Below are 15,303 nucleotides of genomic sequence, written 5' to 3' on the forward strand. Positions count from 1 at the left end.
ACCCTTGCGCAGCCGCAGAGAGGCGCTTTTTAGTTTTTAAAAAAAGCTGGCTGCTGGCAGGTCGTGTTCGCATCGCAGTCATCGCACAATTGTGTGTCATTTCTTGTGAGTGTTTTAAATTTCGTGATTGTTTTTGGTTTGATGCCAATTATGCTCGGGAAGGACGGATAAGGACTGTGAGGAGCGCGTCGGTGCCGAATAATCGCGCCACAGCAGTCACTTCCGGCGAGAAAAGGATGCAAAAGGTGTCAACGGGCCCGAAGAAGGAGTCCGCTGGGCAGCTGGAGTGATCCGAGAAGTGGCGCGCGCGACCTGATTCAGCAGCAGGCACCGCTTTCAAGGTAAATCACGTTTGCAGCCACTTGACCTGGACATGGCCTCCGTCGAGCAGCCAGAGAAACAGCCTCTTTTAGAAGAGCAAACAGAGGTGGAGGTGAAGGAGGAGTTGGACGAGGCGCCTAAATCAACCTGGTGGCAAAGGGTGGGCTCGGCGTTGTTCTACTGCGTCGGCTCGTTCGTCATCACCCTGAGCAACAAGGCCGTGCTGACGAGCTTCGGCTTTCCGTCGGCCGACGTGCTCGGCCTGTGCCAACTGGTGGCCACGGTGGTCGTGCTGGCCGTCGGCCGCTTGTTCGGCGTCGTCCGCATCCCCGAGATGACCCTGGAGATTTTTCTGCAGGTGTGGCCGTTGCCTGGCCTCTTCCTTGGCAACCTGCTTTTTGGCCTCGTAGGCATGCAGTACCTCAGCCTGCCGATTTTCATCGCCCTCCGCAGGTTCACCATTGTGATGACCCTCCTTGCCGAGGTCCTCATCCTCCGATCGGTATACCAAACTCTAGTCTTCGGGCGTGCTTTGTTTTGCTCTGTTTTGATGGGAGATAGTTGGCAGGCTAATTAATTAAATGCTCAGCACACGCAAAAAACTTTCGCACCCGTTTGCCAAGCGTGTTAGATCAAATCTCTCTCTAATGACATCTTTCCTTATCATCAAATTTTCCACACTTCATATTTTGGCGGTGTTACAACATTTTCACAGCGATAACAAACCAACTTTTTCGCTATTTCCAGATTAATTTTCTATTATATTATATAACTTAATCACTTGTTGATAAATATATAATCTTTGCTTGCGACCGGGCATTACTGGTTCGTTCTTTACTAAACCCCCATTATTATATTATTATTTTTATTTGTGTAGTTTTCAGTTTTTCGTTTTTTTTTTAAATTCATTTTGCACTAGGAGGTAATTAGCGTGACACGTTTTGTTTTTTTCACGAGGAAACATAATTGTGGAGTATAACTCGCGAGGAAATCGGCTAATTTTTTATCACAGGTTTTTTCTGATTACGCAAGGCCACTGTTTCCTTGGATTTTTCCAAATTACCATGTACAATGTACATTTGGATTTTTCTGACAATTGTAAGAACGCTGTCATTATTATTACATGGCCAAAAAAAGATTTTTTTTCTTTTTTTTAGTGAAATGATGCAAACATTGCAACGCTTTGCCATTTCAATTTTATTTCCATTCCAAAATTTTTATTTCAAAATAATTAACGTATGGAAATGAAGAGATCGGGCTTTTCAGAAATATTTTTTATTAACTATTCATATTTCATGAGCAAGGAAAAGAAGCAGCAAAAATTGAATAACATCACATTTGTACATTAAAATCTTAAATTTTTTAAGTTTTAAGATTTTGTTTTTGTTTGTTAAAATGTGATGATTTTCAGTTTTTGCTGATTTTATTTTATTTTACTTGTTCGTGAAATAGGGTCGCAGAACGTGACAAAAACTAATAGCTTTTGAATAAAAAACAATTTCTGCAACAATGAAAAAAAAGCTTGATCTCTTATTTTTCCATGATCATGTCCTTGAGCGTCGATTTCTCCAAACAAATTAATGTATGGAAGCAAAATGTGGTCTTCAAAGAGTTGACCACAGTTGACCATTTAGTTATTTTCTTTGCATTGTAAGATAACTTCTGCCTAATTAATTCATTGAGGGTTTCCAGTAAAATGTTGATGAAAAATTAAATTTTTGAAGTACTTAATTAAAAAACAAAATCAAAAGCTTTTTTCCTTTTTCATATCACAATATGCAAGGGAAAGTAAAATCAGAATACGTCAATAATTAGGGGATTATTGCAAGCATTAAATGAGCTCGAGTGAGTTGTGCGTCATTGGGTTTTCATGATTAACGCATGAAATTTCAAGCAAAAAATATTTTTTAAGCCTCACACTAAATATGGATTTTTCTTTAAAAAAATATTACTGCAATTTTTTTTACAAAGTCCGCTCACTAAAAATGATTTACTTACAAAGGGCACTTTTAATTGCTAACAAAATGTGAAAATGATTAATTTCGCAAAAAATAAAAGATAAAAAGACACTATTTTAAGAGAATTTAGGCTCTTTTGTTGCTTATTGTTGTACTCAGGAGTAAAAAAAGTTCAAAAAACGCTCATAAATAATTTCAGTGTGTCAAAAAGGTCGAACAAGATTTGCCATAATTTTCTTACTAATTTTGTTTTCCTTGTTGTGCCATTTTTAGCATTTAAATAATATTGTTCCTTCTCATATTATCTTCATATAGATGAGGGTTTTTGTGTGTATGAGTTTTTTAACGCACCCTTCAACGTTTTATTTCCGCACCAAAATTAACAGAAAATTGCGCAGACAAAAATAAATTGAAAGATTATCGCAAGGTGCCCCGAGCGAGCGTGCTGCTGGCGGTGGGCGTGATGACCCTGGGGGCGGTGGTGGCGGCGATGAACGACCTGAGCGTGACGCTGCTGGGGGTGGTGTACGTTTTGCTGAACAACGCGTGCTCGGCGACGCAGGGCGTGTTCGTCAAGCGGTGCGTCGCGCAGCTCGGGCCCCTCGGCGTTCTCCACTACAACGCGCTGCTGGCGCTGCCGCTGACGGCGCTGTTGGTGGCGTCGAGCGGCGGCGTCGTCGCCGCCTGGAACTTCGACGCGTGGAACGACTGGCAGTTCGTGCTGCTGTTCGCCGTGTCGTGCGTCATGGGCGTCGTCCTGCAGTACAGTGTCGTGCTGTGCGTTCACCACAACTCGCCGCTCACCGCCGCCACCATGGGCAGCGTCAAGAACGTCAGCGTCACCTACATCGGCATGTTCGTCGGTGGCGACTACGTCTTCACGATGCTCAACTTCATTGGCCTCAACGTCAGCGTCGCCGGCACCATCCTCTACATGTGGGTCACCTTCAAGAAGTAGCCAAAAGACCTTCAATTTTAAAAATTCAACTATAACACTGGGTTTTGACTCGATTTTTAATTTTCTCGCATTCTTCTCTGAAGTTTGCGCTTTAAAAAAATGTACATTTTGACATGAAAGCCTTGTAATGCCTAAATATATTAAAACTAAATTATTTCTTTTTTAAATTTGTGTCAGGGTCTGAACTGACAGTGAAACTCGTCACTCAATAATGCAGCTGTAAATCTAAACATTAAATAAATAAATAAGCAAGTTCTGCATAATCTCTGTATTGTCAGCATAATTACAAAATAATGCAGCTCTTGCACTCATTCGGCACAACCGTGGAATAAAACAAACCAAGTGTTTGACCAAGTCCAGGTTTAATTCATGTTTTACTGTACAAAAGGCTGAGACAGACTCTGCAAATTTAATGTTTTTCTGCAAGTCTGATTTGCATTGTGTGATATTACTGTGAAAAAACTGGTAAAAACATAATTAATATAATCCTCACAGACCGCAAATTTTATCAAAAAATTTTTTTTTAAATAGATCTTATTTATTATTGTGTAAATAAAATAATCATAAACATTCAATTTTCCATTTAGAAAGTAACGAACACGATTTTGGAGTCTAATTGTAAATATTTTTTTGCGTTAAGTTTGGATTTAGTGTCAAAAGAATTTGCTAAAATATTAAACGGCTCCAACAAAACAATTTTAGAATCAGCAGTCAGTTTTACCCTAGAAACTTATTCAATAAATCAACTGGATATCAATAAGGCGAATGTTTTTATTAATAAGTAAATTTATTTTTACCAAGTTCATCAAAATATATACTCTGAACTATTGTAAAACTTTCAAAAATTATATGATTTTGTAAAAAAAAAAAATGTTATTCAACTCAACTACAAGAAGTTTGTTTTAAAAGAGCAGTTTTACGAAGTTAAAACTTTTCATTTTTCTTATTTGTAGTTCTGATTGTGGCCCTTCTATAAAAGCAATCATAAAAGTCTTACCGTATATTTTTTAGATAAGGAAATCCTATCACCACAAGCTACGCTCTCTCGGTTATCGCCTCTTGTTTGCACGTGCCTTAGGCTTACTTTTGACTTTCAATGGTTGCTATTGAATTTTTTAAGGCCAAGACTTGCGTAACATGGGCGTTTTTTTTCCAAATCCAGGGCCAGTTAACCCTTATAATAAAGAATTTTTGGCATTACCTTGCATCAATAGCATGCTTGTTTGATGGATTTGACGTCACTTTGTTAGTTTATTTTGTCAACTGTCAACTAATAAAAAAGACTAATATTTTAAAATCAATAACAGAGTGAAGCGAAATTATGACTAAATGTTTTCTTTTGCCATTTTTCAAAACAAATAAATTTCTTCTTTTGCTGTGAATAATAAAGCTGTTTTGTGCCAAGGAAAGAGAGTTATTTATTCGCCACGAAAATGTTTTGATTTTGAATATCATCAAAATTCTATTGCACAGATTTTATTCTCATTCAATCTAGATAATTTATTCTGTTTTTCCTCTATAAATTACATGGAATTCAGAAAATGGTTCCTATGCGACAGAAAATTTTTTAACTACTGAAAATAAGCCCACATTTTGTGGTTTTCCAAATCATGTGTGCGGAAGTAGAGAATCAACCGGACGAAGTGAGAGATAACCAACAAGGCAGCACTTCAGTGAGGTAGTCAGTCTCTTTTTCGATCCTAGATTCAAATTTGGAACGGCTGGTCCTTGTAATCGGAGCCACAACTCGTTTTTCCGCCTGAAATTTCCTTCTCGGCTGCGTGTTTTCCATCAATTCCAATATTCAGGAAAATCGGAGCTGGAAAACGAAAGTTGACGTGTCACAGTGTTGACGTGCCTTTGCTGATTTTGCCACCTGATCGCAATTGTTGCAGATGTCGGCGGCCACCGCATTCGCCGGCCGCCTCGGACTGTCGGCCTGGCGCCGCAGAAGCACCTGGCTTGGCCTGGTCCTCCTCTTCATGCTGCTGCTCGTCTGCCTTCAGTTCTACTCCGGCCCGGGTCTCTTCAGCCCCGCTGACCAAAAAGTCACCATCGAGCATAAGGTAATAATTAAATTTTCAAATAAATTTTCATCTGCTTTTGCTTAAATTGTTCTCTTGCTTTTAAAGCTTGCGGGAGTCCGTAATTTTTTTCAACGTTTGGTACTATTTATTTTTAAATTATTGCATCAATTTTTATTGGGCATTTTTTTAATATGGATTAATTTCAATTTTAGCTTAACAAGGGCAATTTGATAAAAGACGGCGTGGAGTTTTTGCGATCTGACCGCAAATCAGAAATTAGCACGCCGTACTTTGAGGACGAGATGGTGCAGAAGAACTTCGAGGAGGAGCAGCGCGCGGCCAACAACTATTGGAACGGCATCCCCAGCCGCGACGACATTTACGGAAGGCGGCAACACCAAGACGCAGAGTAAGTTGTTATTTCCTTACCACTATTTAAATCAACCAAATTCCTGTGGTTGGCAGTTTAAATTATAGAAAAGCGGATTAAAACTTATTAAATTTTTATCAAACAGTTGTTAACTTCCTGAAAAGGCTCAGTTTATACTGTTAACCTGTGGTTTTACTAATATTGCAATAATTTCTTCGCAAATGATAATTTTTTAATATCTTTGACTTCTAAAATTAAAAAATTCTCAAGTGATTTAGCATTTCATGAATCTATATTAAATTAATCAAAATAAAATAGAGTTAATGCTACATCAAGTTTGGCTAATACAACTGGAACCACTACAATGAGGTACTTTTTAAATCTTCTTTGAGGAAAAATGAAATGAAAATACATTTTTATAATAGAATTACTTCAAATTCAACTCCTACTATTACTAAAAACTTAACAGATAGGTATTATTTTTTTAATGAATTTTGATTTCTTGATTCATATATACAAAAAAAATTATTTAAAAATAATAAACACAGAGCCAATACGCTAGAAACCTCCACTGCTACCAATAATAATACACAAAGGTTTGCTTTTTGAATTTAAAAATTTCTGTTTGACAAAATTTGTGATTCTAAATAATTTTAATTTATGAAAGAGATATCAAAAAATCTACTTCTGCTGCGTCCAACATTACTAAACAGAGGTACTAACCACAAATTAAATAATAATTATAATTCATTACACTTAACATTAAAATATAAAATGTAAGATTTGATTTTAAATCAATTTAATAATTATAATCAGAGAAAATGTTACTTCAACTTCCGCTGCTGTGAAGAGCGCTATCACTGCACAGAGGTAGCTTTTTTTTGCTGTCATTTAATTTATGTAACTAATTTAAAATAATTTACTGACAAAAGTACAAAACCAGCAACTTCTCAAACAGCAAGTAGATACATTATTTATTTTTCCTCTTGAAGTGACGAGTTTGACCAGATGGGAATTGCACGGGTGGCACTGAACCCAAAGAATCCGTACGTGCCGCCACATCGGCTGGTGCACTTTGACTTGAAGGGAGCTCCACCGAAGGCTTCCTACCTGCTGCAGGTGCTGCCTATCTTCAAGCAGCAAGGAGCCACTGGCGTCCTTCTCGAGTGGGAGGACATGTTTCCCTTCAAAGACTCAATGGCCAAGGTCGCGGCCACCAATCACTATTCGACTGCGGAGGTTGAACTTTTTAATTTTACAACAAGCATACAATAAAATTTTTAATCCAAGGTGACGCAAATTCTGCAAAAGTGCAAGGAGCTAGGGCTGGAGGTGATTCCCCTGGTGCAGACCTTTGGCCACCTTGAATTCGTGCTTAAAATTGAGCAGTTCAGCAATTTACGAGAGGTTGCTGAAATCCCACAAGCACTGTGTCCCTCAAAGAACAGCAGTTTCAAAATGGTCACTAAACTGCTGCACCAAGTCTATGAGCTGCACTCAACGGTAAATTAAAAAAAAAAACGTATTTTTAAGAAATTCTCTAAAAATTTTTTGGTGTTGCTGTAATTATTTCTTGCTATGATGAAATGCAGAATTCAAGTAAAAACCAAAATATTTTTGCAGGTGATGAAGCCCAAGTATATGCACATTGGGTGTGACGAGGTTTTCACGATGGGCGAGTGCAATTTATGCCGCAGGAAAGCACGGGACGATGTCTTCCTCGACCACGTCGCCCGTGTTGCCTCTTTTGTGCGGAGCCAGTACAATGTGACGCCCATCATCTGGGACGACATGCTGCGTCACTTGCAGCCTGACCAGCTGAGGAAGATCGGCGACCTCGGAGTCGAGCCCATGGTGTGGGTTTATGCCGAGAACGTCTATCACTTTGTCCAGCCCTCGGTAAGCCCAGATTTTTGAGTTTGGAAATTTCATTACAATTCATTGATGAATCAGGTGTGGGAAAAGTATGCAGGCAGTTTCCGCAGAGCGTGGACGGCCAGTGCTTTCAAGGGTGCCTTTGGGGAGACCATAAATGTCCCGAACGCCAAGCGGCACCTTGATAACAACCTCCGCTGGCTCGAGGTGAGATTCTTGTTATTTTGACTCTCTTTTTTTTGGTTCAATTCCTGATAAATAATATACAATTATTATAGGTGATGACAAACGAGAACCGCAAGTTCCGTGAAGGTTTCTCAGGAATTGCAGTGACAGGGTGGCAGCGATACGACCACTTTGCAACCCTGTGCGAGCTACTGCCCTCAGGTTTACCGTCACTGGCCCTGGACATGCTGGCCACAAGCCATGGCTACTTCAACCACAGTCTGCGACCAATGATAGACTCGTCAATGAACTGTCCCAGCTCGCCACGGGCTATCATCAATATGGAGAGGGACTCGTTTCTTTGGGAGCGCTTTTCAGGTTGCGCCTTCCCTGGCGCCACCGTTTTCCGCCTGATGTCCAGACTTGAAATATACGACAAGGAGTACGACGAGTTTATGTTGCTGGTATGGGTTTTAATTTTCCATGCTCAATTTTTTTAAGCATTTATTTTTCAACTGAGAAAATTGTCTTTTTATTGATGTTAATACAAATCTAAATTTATAGGTCCGCAAAAAGAAAGCGTGGCTGACGGAGTACAATGTGCGGCACAACTTCACTACGCCGCTGCGACTAAATGAACTGATGCAGGACCACTCGCGAATGCTGCACTCGGCGCTGAGTTTGTCTAAGCAGGCGAGGGACGCGTTGTCTGAAGTTTTCGACGAGCACACTGTTGGTGAGTGGCTCGAGCAGAAAATGCAGCCGTACGTGGAGAGTCTAGAGAAATTAGGCGCTGACACTGAGGCCCTCCGCAGAAGAATGGTGTGGCCAGTGCGCCCCCTGCCCCTCAGCCCCACCCTGAAACGCCTTGGCTTCGACCCCCAACATTGAAGGACTGCTGCCCCCAACGTTGCCAAATGTGATCACCACAAAATGAAAATATAATAATTCCCGAAAGGGAGAAACAAAATTTTATGAATCGAAATGGAAGGTCTGAAGAGTGCTGGTGGCTCTTTTTCTCATTTTCGTTATATTATTTTTTTGCATTGAGTCAATTCTATTAACAATTAGTTTGTGCATTTTGACTAGATTTTAATCTTCTTGACAATAATTTAAAGAGATTATTTTTTTACACTTTTTATAACCTTTTTTCACTTTTTTTGATGCACCGCAAGCAGAGCAAAAAGCATAGACGGTTGCTGTGATTTTGAGGTGCAAAAGCTACTAGTACTTTGTGAGTGTTGAATTCTACGCACGAGTGAACATGACACCACCTATTATATAATTGCAAAAAAAAACACGTTTGACAACGTTGTTTGTGATAAGCTGCGAGCAATCTGTATTCCTCCTACTTTTAAAAATAGTATTCTCAACGCAGCCACCAGCCAAGTGTGTGTATGGACACGTTGTAGACCCACAGACTGCTCCCCAACTTTAAAAATTATAGACACTCACGAGGTTCAGTATTTGAGTGCAGTAGCCAGATGAGTTTAGCAGAAAGTATTAAGTAGCTGAACCAAAGATAATTAACTCTTTTATTTACATACAACTTGTGACAGCTTCTGACTGAGTGTACACACAAAAATGCACTTGTGTTTCTTCTCAAATGTGTATTATTTATTATGTACAATTTTTAAATCTCCTGAATTTGTAATTTATTAAAGAAAGACAATTATTCACATTTCCAAAGTTGAAAAAATATATTGGCTCACTTTTATTTCTCATCATACATTAAATTCTAATCCTCGTCCATTTCCTCTCCTTCGGAATCTTCTTCCTCTTCCTCCTGGACAAATTTTTCAATCTGAAAAGTTTATGCATTAAATGAAATCTTACTTGGAGTTCCCTGAGCTTTTCCTGCACATCTTGGTAATTAATCCTGAAGTCATAGCTGGGCCCCAAATTCAGGCAGTCTTTTAATGAGGCATCCTGCACGAGGGAAAATAAATAGTGGTATTTCCCTATGAATTAATTTGTATTACTTTAAGCTTTGCTGACAGTTGGAATACGCTTTTGCTGAACTTCTCGTATTCGAACATAGCTCTGGCAAAAGTGTCTGACTCGCGGAGGACCCTCTTTTGCGCCACCTTGGCATTGTACGACTTTTTCACCTGCATCTCTTGGTACTTTTCCTTCTGCTTTTCCTCCAGGTACGAGATGAATGAGGTGATCAGCGGCGGTAGCACATTTCCAGCAACGTTCACCACCACTGGGAATCTTCAACAGAATTAACTTTAAGATATAAAATTCACAAAGTATTGGTTACATACTTTGTGCGGCGGAAGGAGGGGTCACCCCTACTGCTGAACTTAGCAAAATGCTTGCTTAGGCTGGAAGCTGTGCGGTAAACATGACAAATGTCCCTGAGCAGCGCCTCGCCCTGCTCCATGCTCATTTTAGTGGTCAGTAAGATGCGCAGAACACTCATCATTGTATCCATCAGATCACAAATCAATGTCTCCTTATCCCCAACCTCATTCACAACTAATACAAAAATTCAATTCCATTTATAGAACTTGCTTAAAATCAAGTTAAATCTCACTATCAGCGCATTCTGGGTTAATTTGATAGGGCTGGAGACTCCGTTCGCTGCGTAGCCTCTGTATGAGCACATTGATAATGTCGAGGCTGTCTCGGATGTGGGCGCAAATGACCTGCACCACCACAGCCGCATGTCCATCACCGATCAGCAGGATCTTTCTTTCCTGCTCCTTTTCAGCCTATTTGAATTTTTTTGTTTATCCTGTTCTCTTTCTTTAACCAAATTTTATACTTCTTCAATTGTACCAAGGATGATGCGGACGTCAGAGGCGAGCGCCCTGAGGGCACCAGTAGTCCTGCTGCACAGGCTGTGCACCTGCAACAGCAATTCCAGCATAGCTTTGACAACCTGCTCATCCCTGCACTCGGATTGACGGGCTAATTGCTGCACCCACTTAACAAACTGCAAAACAAAATCATGAATAACAGAGAATTTATATCAATTTAATAATCTTACTGTTGCTGTGACTGGATTTGAGTGGTTCAGCAGTGAGGCAATTTGAGATGCAATTGAAACAGCCAAGCGCGGCAGCTTTTTGTAGTTTTGCTCAACATCCTCATTCTCGTACATGTACTTGAGGAAATCAGCGATTAGCTTTTGTAAACTGGGAATGATCTCAGCAATCGATTCGTCCATGTTTCCATCTGAATTGAAAATAATTGGAAATTTTGTGAATATAAATTAGATATATCCTGAACTAAATTTTCTTATCTACTCCAAAAATAAATATTATTGATTTGGAGGATATTATTAATATTTAAATTACTTCCAAGTGCTGAGATGAACTGTTCTAGCATGGTCCGGTTGTCGTGCTGAAAGAGGCTCAACAACTCTGAGAGGGATTCCAACTGAAGTAGAGCAACATCAATGCTGTCCTCAGCAACTTCAATAACCTTTGGTATGCAGTCTAGTAAAATTCTGTTGAATAAATAATAAAAAATGAACGTAAAGATATATATTTTTTTTAGTTATACCGGCCAATGTAACAGAAACTCTTGAACTCGTAAGAAGTTTTCTCCATCAGGCCGTTGCTGCTGAGGGTTTTGTAGTGGCTAATGGCTTGCATAAGGGAATTCAGAACCCACAATTGGAAGGGAATCTTGTTCTGCAGAATGTTAGCATGATGTTTGTCCGCCCAGTCAACGTCCTCACTTTAAATAATTATAACCTTTTTTGGAAAGACAAGTAACTTAAATTTTACCTATAGAGTAGCTGCAGAGTGAGGTGAAGGGTTGACAGGTCAAGAACAAGAGGCAAGCAGATGCCACCGACCTGTTTTGAACCTTTCTCTTTACTTGCAGAGGGGATGTTGGCTGACGGTCTGCCACGCTTTCTTGGGTTCTGTGAGTTTACCACTGTGTTGTTGGCGTCCTGCTTTTTCTTCGTAGGTCGCTTGCAACCCTGATTTTTATTGATAATTTTAGATAATTTCTAAGAAATTAATTTTCTACCTTGATATGATCCTGGATAGAATTGTAAGTGTTGAAGACTGACATGACTTTTCTTGAATGCTGGTCCTTTGAGTCTGCCCATCGTTTGATCAGGTATCCAATTAAGGCCTCACACACATTCATTCCCAGGGTCAGGACCAACATTTTCGTCTCTCCCTTAACTCCCTCATCAATAATCAAATTGTCCTTGTCCTTTATAAATACAAAATTTAGATTAAAAATAAAATTAAATTGAAATTGTAATACAAAGCCAAGGTCAGTGGTGGTCACTTTAGCCATCTTTTCCGTCATTTTATCCAGGTAGTCCTCCATCTCAGAGGCTAAGCCATCTTCAGACTCAAAATTCTTCAGGTGGCACACTGCCATGGCTATCGCAAAGATCAGGTGCCCAACAGGCTCGACCAGAACGATCTCTTCCTCCGAGGTCTCCTTATAACACTTCTCATAGTTGATCATCTCCGACCCGCCTAGTTCTTTGCACTTGGTGACGTTTTTGTACAAGAAGTGGAGGATCACAGGCGCCAGGTCGGCATTGGAGGCCGCCAAAGGATGGATTCCTTTTTAAAATAGGATTTATTTGAAGGGCATTTTATGATTTTATGGGTTTCCATACCTTCATACAACCTGAGGCGCACCTCGGCTTGGCAGGAGAGGGCAGGTGTTAGTATTTGGATCAGTTCCAGGTTGATGGCCGCCAGGTCTTTACTGATAATGAGACCGTGATGCGTTATTTCGGCACTTATCTGAATAAAATTATGGTGTCAATTTTTGCCATAAGATCTGGATATGAATAATTGTTAGACATACCTGGCTTGAGAGACTGCTGCTCGAAGAGAAGGCCTGTGAGCCGACTGCAAACTTTTTGACCCTGAGGCGCTGCAGCATGGTAAGCAGGCCAGTGACAGCCATCTGCTTGGTGGCTACCAACGGCCTGTTAATGGCCTTGCGCAAGTTGAGGATTAGGCTGTTGCACAGGCCCTCGGAAATGGACAACAGCGGGATCATGGCAACAACTGATTGCTCTGCCGTGGCAGGCCTCATATTTACGAGGTGCTCGACCATCTTCACCGAGATAAACTCGGCCTTGATGAGCAACTTGGCAGGGGTCATTGCAATCAGCCGCTTCAGACACCCTTATTTGTTAAATTTAAATTAAAAATTAAATGCCAAATTTAATAAGTTGGAATTTTTACGAAGCAAGTGAGGGTCAGCCTTGCTGGCCGCAATGTTGTTCACAAGCAGCTCAAGGATGACTGAGACGGAGTCTGGCTGCTTTCTGGCAATGTGCATCAAAGTATTGGCAGCCACCTTCAAAATATCCTCGGCAGCTCTTCCAGACTTCTTATTCAATAGTAACTCAAAGCATAGTTTGACTAACTGTTCCAAAATTGCCCCTCGTTGTATGTCCCTATAAAATTAGCATTACAAAATTAATGAAAAAGACGGAAATAAAAGGTTTACGTGTTTTCGATAAGGCCCTTCAGACAGGGTTCCAGTTTATTTTGAGAAGCCAGCACACTTGCTGTCCAAGTGTTCCTTGATCTAATTTCCTCGTCCTGGATGCTGCGAACTAGATTGCTGACCAGAATGGCCAAGAACTGTCCCCCAGTAGATTATTTTAAGAATTTATTACAAATAATAAATATTGAACATGAAAATAAATTACCTTTTCTCTCAGGGTGGCAACATCACACACCATCAGTATTGCAGACAGGAGAAAATTTGACTTGCCAAAGATAATCTCAGGGGTGTTGGTTAGCAGGCTGAGATTGGTGGCCAAGTTCCTACTACTCTGTGGGTCCTGCGCTGCACACCTTTGCACATGGAACAGCACCATGCTCTCGGATTGCTTCAGATCAGCCGACATTCCTCGATCTAAAAAGTATAAAAAATATTGTTCTTGTACTGCTTTAAAAGTGATATTAAAAATTACTGGTGGCCTCGACAGCTTCTATCGAGTCTATGTCCTCATTGTCTGCTGGAGCCCTAGCAGCGTTCTTGTTATAATATCTCTGCACATGCATGAGCACAAGCAGGAAGTGCTGATGGCTGCAGAGCCGCAGCATCTGATAGACAAACGGTGGAACTTCGGATGCCTCCAACTCGTCAAGACCGTCCAGCAGCTTATCCACCACCTGTTTGAACTCATCCCCCGCAACAGGTAGTTCTCTATGTGGATTTGAAAATCAAAGATGTATCAATGAATTTTGGAAAAATTAGTACCTAAACATAGCAGCAATCATTGTGATGTTTTGTGGCCTCCACTCTGTGTTGCAGAGCGATTTGACCACTTGACTACGGTAGTCAGCGCCGGACATCTCATGACCGCAGTGGCTCACCAACGGCTTTTCCTTCAGCAGGAGCAACAGCCGTGGTAGAATTTCCTTCCAACTGTCCTTAATTTTAACACAATGTCCAGATTTATAAAATGTAGTTCTCACCACTCCTTGCTTTGCTCGTCACTCTGCATTAGGTTGATGCAAAAGTCGACCAATTTAACTAACGAGCTGGTTTCTAGGCTGTCCAACTCACTCAGGACAGCGTATGTCAGATCCCTGGTCTGCACAGCCGTCAGGGCTGCTTGACGCGGAATTTCATCCAGCACCGTCTTAATGAGCTGCAATAAAATTGAGTTTGAGAATAAATTATTTATTACATGTTATTTGTAAAATCAAACCTGAAGCTTTTTCTTTTCAAGATTACTCTTGCCAAAAGATGTGAGAATGATTCCGACGACCCTGGGCGCCAAATTGTCCACTAGACGCGCCTTCAACATCGTCAAAAGCTATAAAAGAAAGTCAATGTTATTTTGTATTGCAGGCAAAATAAAATTTTTTTTAACCTTCTCGTCAGTGAGATGTGTGATAACATTTGCGATTTCGTCCCACTTTCCGAGTTCCTCCAGCTCTGCCAGCTTAGTGAGGAACGAACTCATCGTGAGTTCACTGGTGTCAACACGTACAACCTTACCAAAATCTCAATTTTCAATTCTAATTGTAATTAATCATGGGCAATGCTCATAACCAACACTCCAGCTGGCTGGCTCCCGCCAATCCGAAATGATTAATTCCACCGAGGGGCCGTCAGAGGGACTCACAACACACAAAAGTGTTGGGCACAACACAATGGCAACATGCGATGACATGTGCGTTCTGCGTGCGCCGTGCATTCAAGTCGTGTAGTTGCAGTTTTTGTTGTTTACAGCCTTAATTTAGTTTAGATTCAGAAACAATACATAATTAAGGGGTGCGATTATGCTGACCCAAAATTTTGCTTTTGAATTGACAGTGACTTTTTGCCAGTTGCCAAATTATGTAGTCGATTCGAGAACCCTGAATAAGTTGAATAAGTCGTCCGTTGTGTCCAAAATGAATTACAAACATTTTCGGCCTGCCCAGAGTAATTCTCGTGTGTACAGTCTTTGGTGTGTGAAATTTCTTCCGTGGAGCCTCTGGAATCCACCCCCGACCCCCGTGTGAAAGAAAATTCCGGAATTTGAGGAATTAACGGTGAGTGAAAAATTATCCGATCAACACACAGATTAAATAAAATTTATTTAGAGAATATTGAGATGCAGAGGTTGGGTATAGTTTTATAGTTTAACTTTTTTGCGTATAGTTTTGTAAAAAAAAAACA

The 15,303-nt window shown here is 40.5% G+C and overlaps 3 protein-coding genes across 8 annotated transcripts; 2 read left to right on the plus strand and 1 right to left on the minus strand.

Moving 5' to 3' along the window:
• Positions 1 to 9: 9 nt before the first annotated feature.
• On the plus strand, positions 10 to 9,375 carry LOC132202873 (hexosaminidase D-like). Of its 6 annotated transcripts, XM_059630151.1 has the most exons (16): positions 41 to 105; positions 163 to 341; positions 5,133 to 5,303; positions 5,477 to 5,673; positions 5,953 to 6,003; positions 6,060 to 6,107; positions 6,183 to 6,230; positions 6,302 to 6,349; positions 6,451 to 6,504; positions 6,567 to 6,591; positions 6,643 to 6,873; positions 6,925 to 7,137; positions 7,258 to 7,533; positions 7,588 to 7,716; positions 7,788 to 8,138; positions 8,239 to 9,375. In XM_059630151.1, exons 3-16 carry the CDS (start codon positions 5,133 to 5,135, stop codon positions 8,563 to 8,565), a joined length of 2,169 nt encoding a protein of 722 aa, XP_059486134.1. In that variant the 5' UTR covers positions 41 to 105; positions 163 to 341; the 3' UTR covers positions 8,566 to 9,375. The 6 variants fall into 6 exon arrangements, with proteins under 6 accessions (XP_059486137.1, XP_059486134.1, XP_059486133.1 ...); XM_059630154.1 differs by lacking the exon at positions 163 to 341 and having other exon boundaries at positions 10 to 105; XM_059630150.1 differs by having other exon boundaries at positions 45 to 341.
• On the plus strand, positions 350 to 3,245 carry LOC132202877 (UDP-sugar transporter UST74c-like). Its single transcript, XM_059630166.1, has 2 exons — positions 350 to 823; positions 2,707 to 3,245. Exons 1-2 carry the CDS (start codon positions 374 to 376, stop codon positions 3,235 to 3,237), a joined length of 981 nt encoding a protein of 326 aa, XP_059486149.1. The 5' UTR covers positions 350 to 373; the 3' UTR covers positions 3,238 to 3,245.
• LOC132202871 (Fanconi anemia group I protein-like) lies at positions 9,232 to 14,712 on the minus strand. The gene is made up of 22 exons (XM_059630148.1): positions 14,510 to 14,712; positions 14,345 to 14,452; positions 14,109 to 14,284; positions 13,891 to 14,058; positions 13,601 to 13,836; positions 13,334 to 13,542; positions 13,129 to 13,265; positions 12,861 to 13,075; positions 12,475 to 12,800; positions 12,281 to 12,410; positions 11,914 to 12,224; positions 11,668 to 11,859; positions 11,418 to 11,617; positions 11,191 to 11,367; positions 10,983 to 11,134; positions 10,673 to 10,860; positions 10,448 to 10,618; positions 10,217 to 10,394; positions 9,945 to 10,158; positions 9,657 to 9,891; positions 9,511 to 9,603; positions 9,232 to 9,460 (listed from the first exon to the last, which is right to left on the minus strand). Exons 1-22 carry the CDS (start codon positions 14,600 to 14,602, stop codon positions 9,413 to 9,415), a joined length of 3,957 nt encoding a protein of 1,318 aa, XP_059486131.1. The 5' UTR covers positions 14,603 to 14,712; the 3' UTR covers positions 9,232 to 9,412.
• Between the last annotated feature and the right edge of the window lie 591 nt (positions 14,713 to 15,303).

The sequence above is a fragment of the Neocloeon triangulifer genome, unplaced genomic scaffold (assembly GCF_031216515.1).
Source record: "Neocloeon triangulifer isolate White Clay Creek 2 clone unplaced genomic scaffold, ASM3121651v1 ptg000015l, whole genome shotgun sequence".
NCBI classification, from domain to species: Eukaryota; Metazoa; Arthropoda; class Insecta; order Ephemeroptera; family Baetidae; genus Neocloeon; species Neocloeon triangulifer.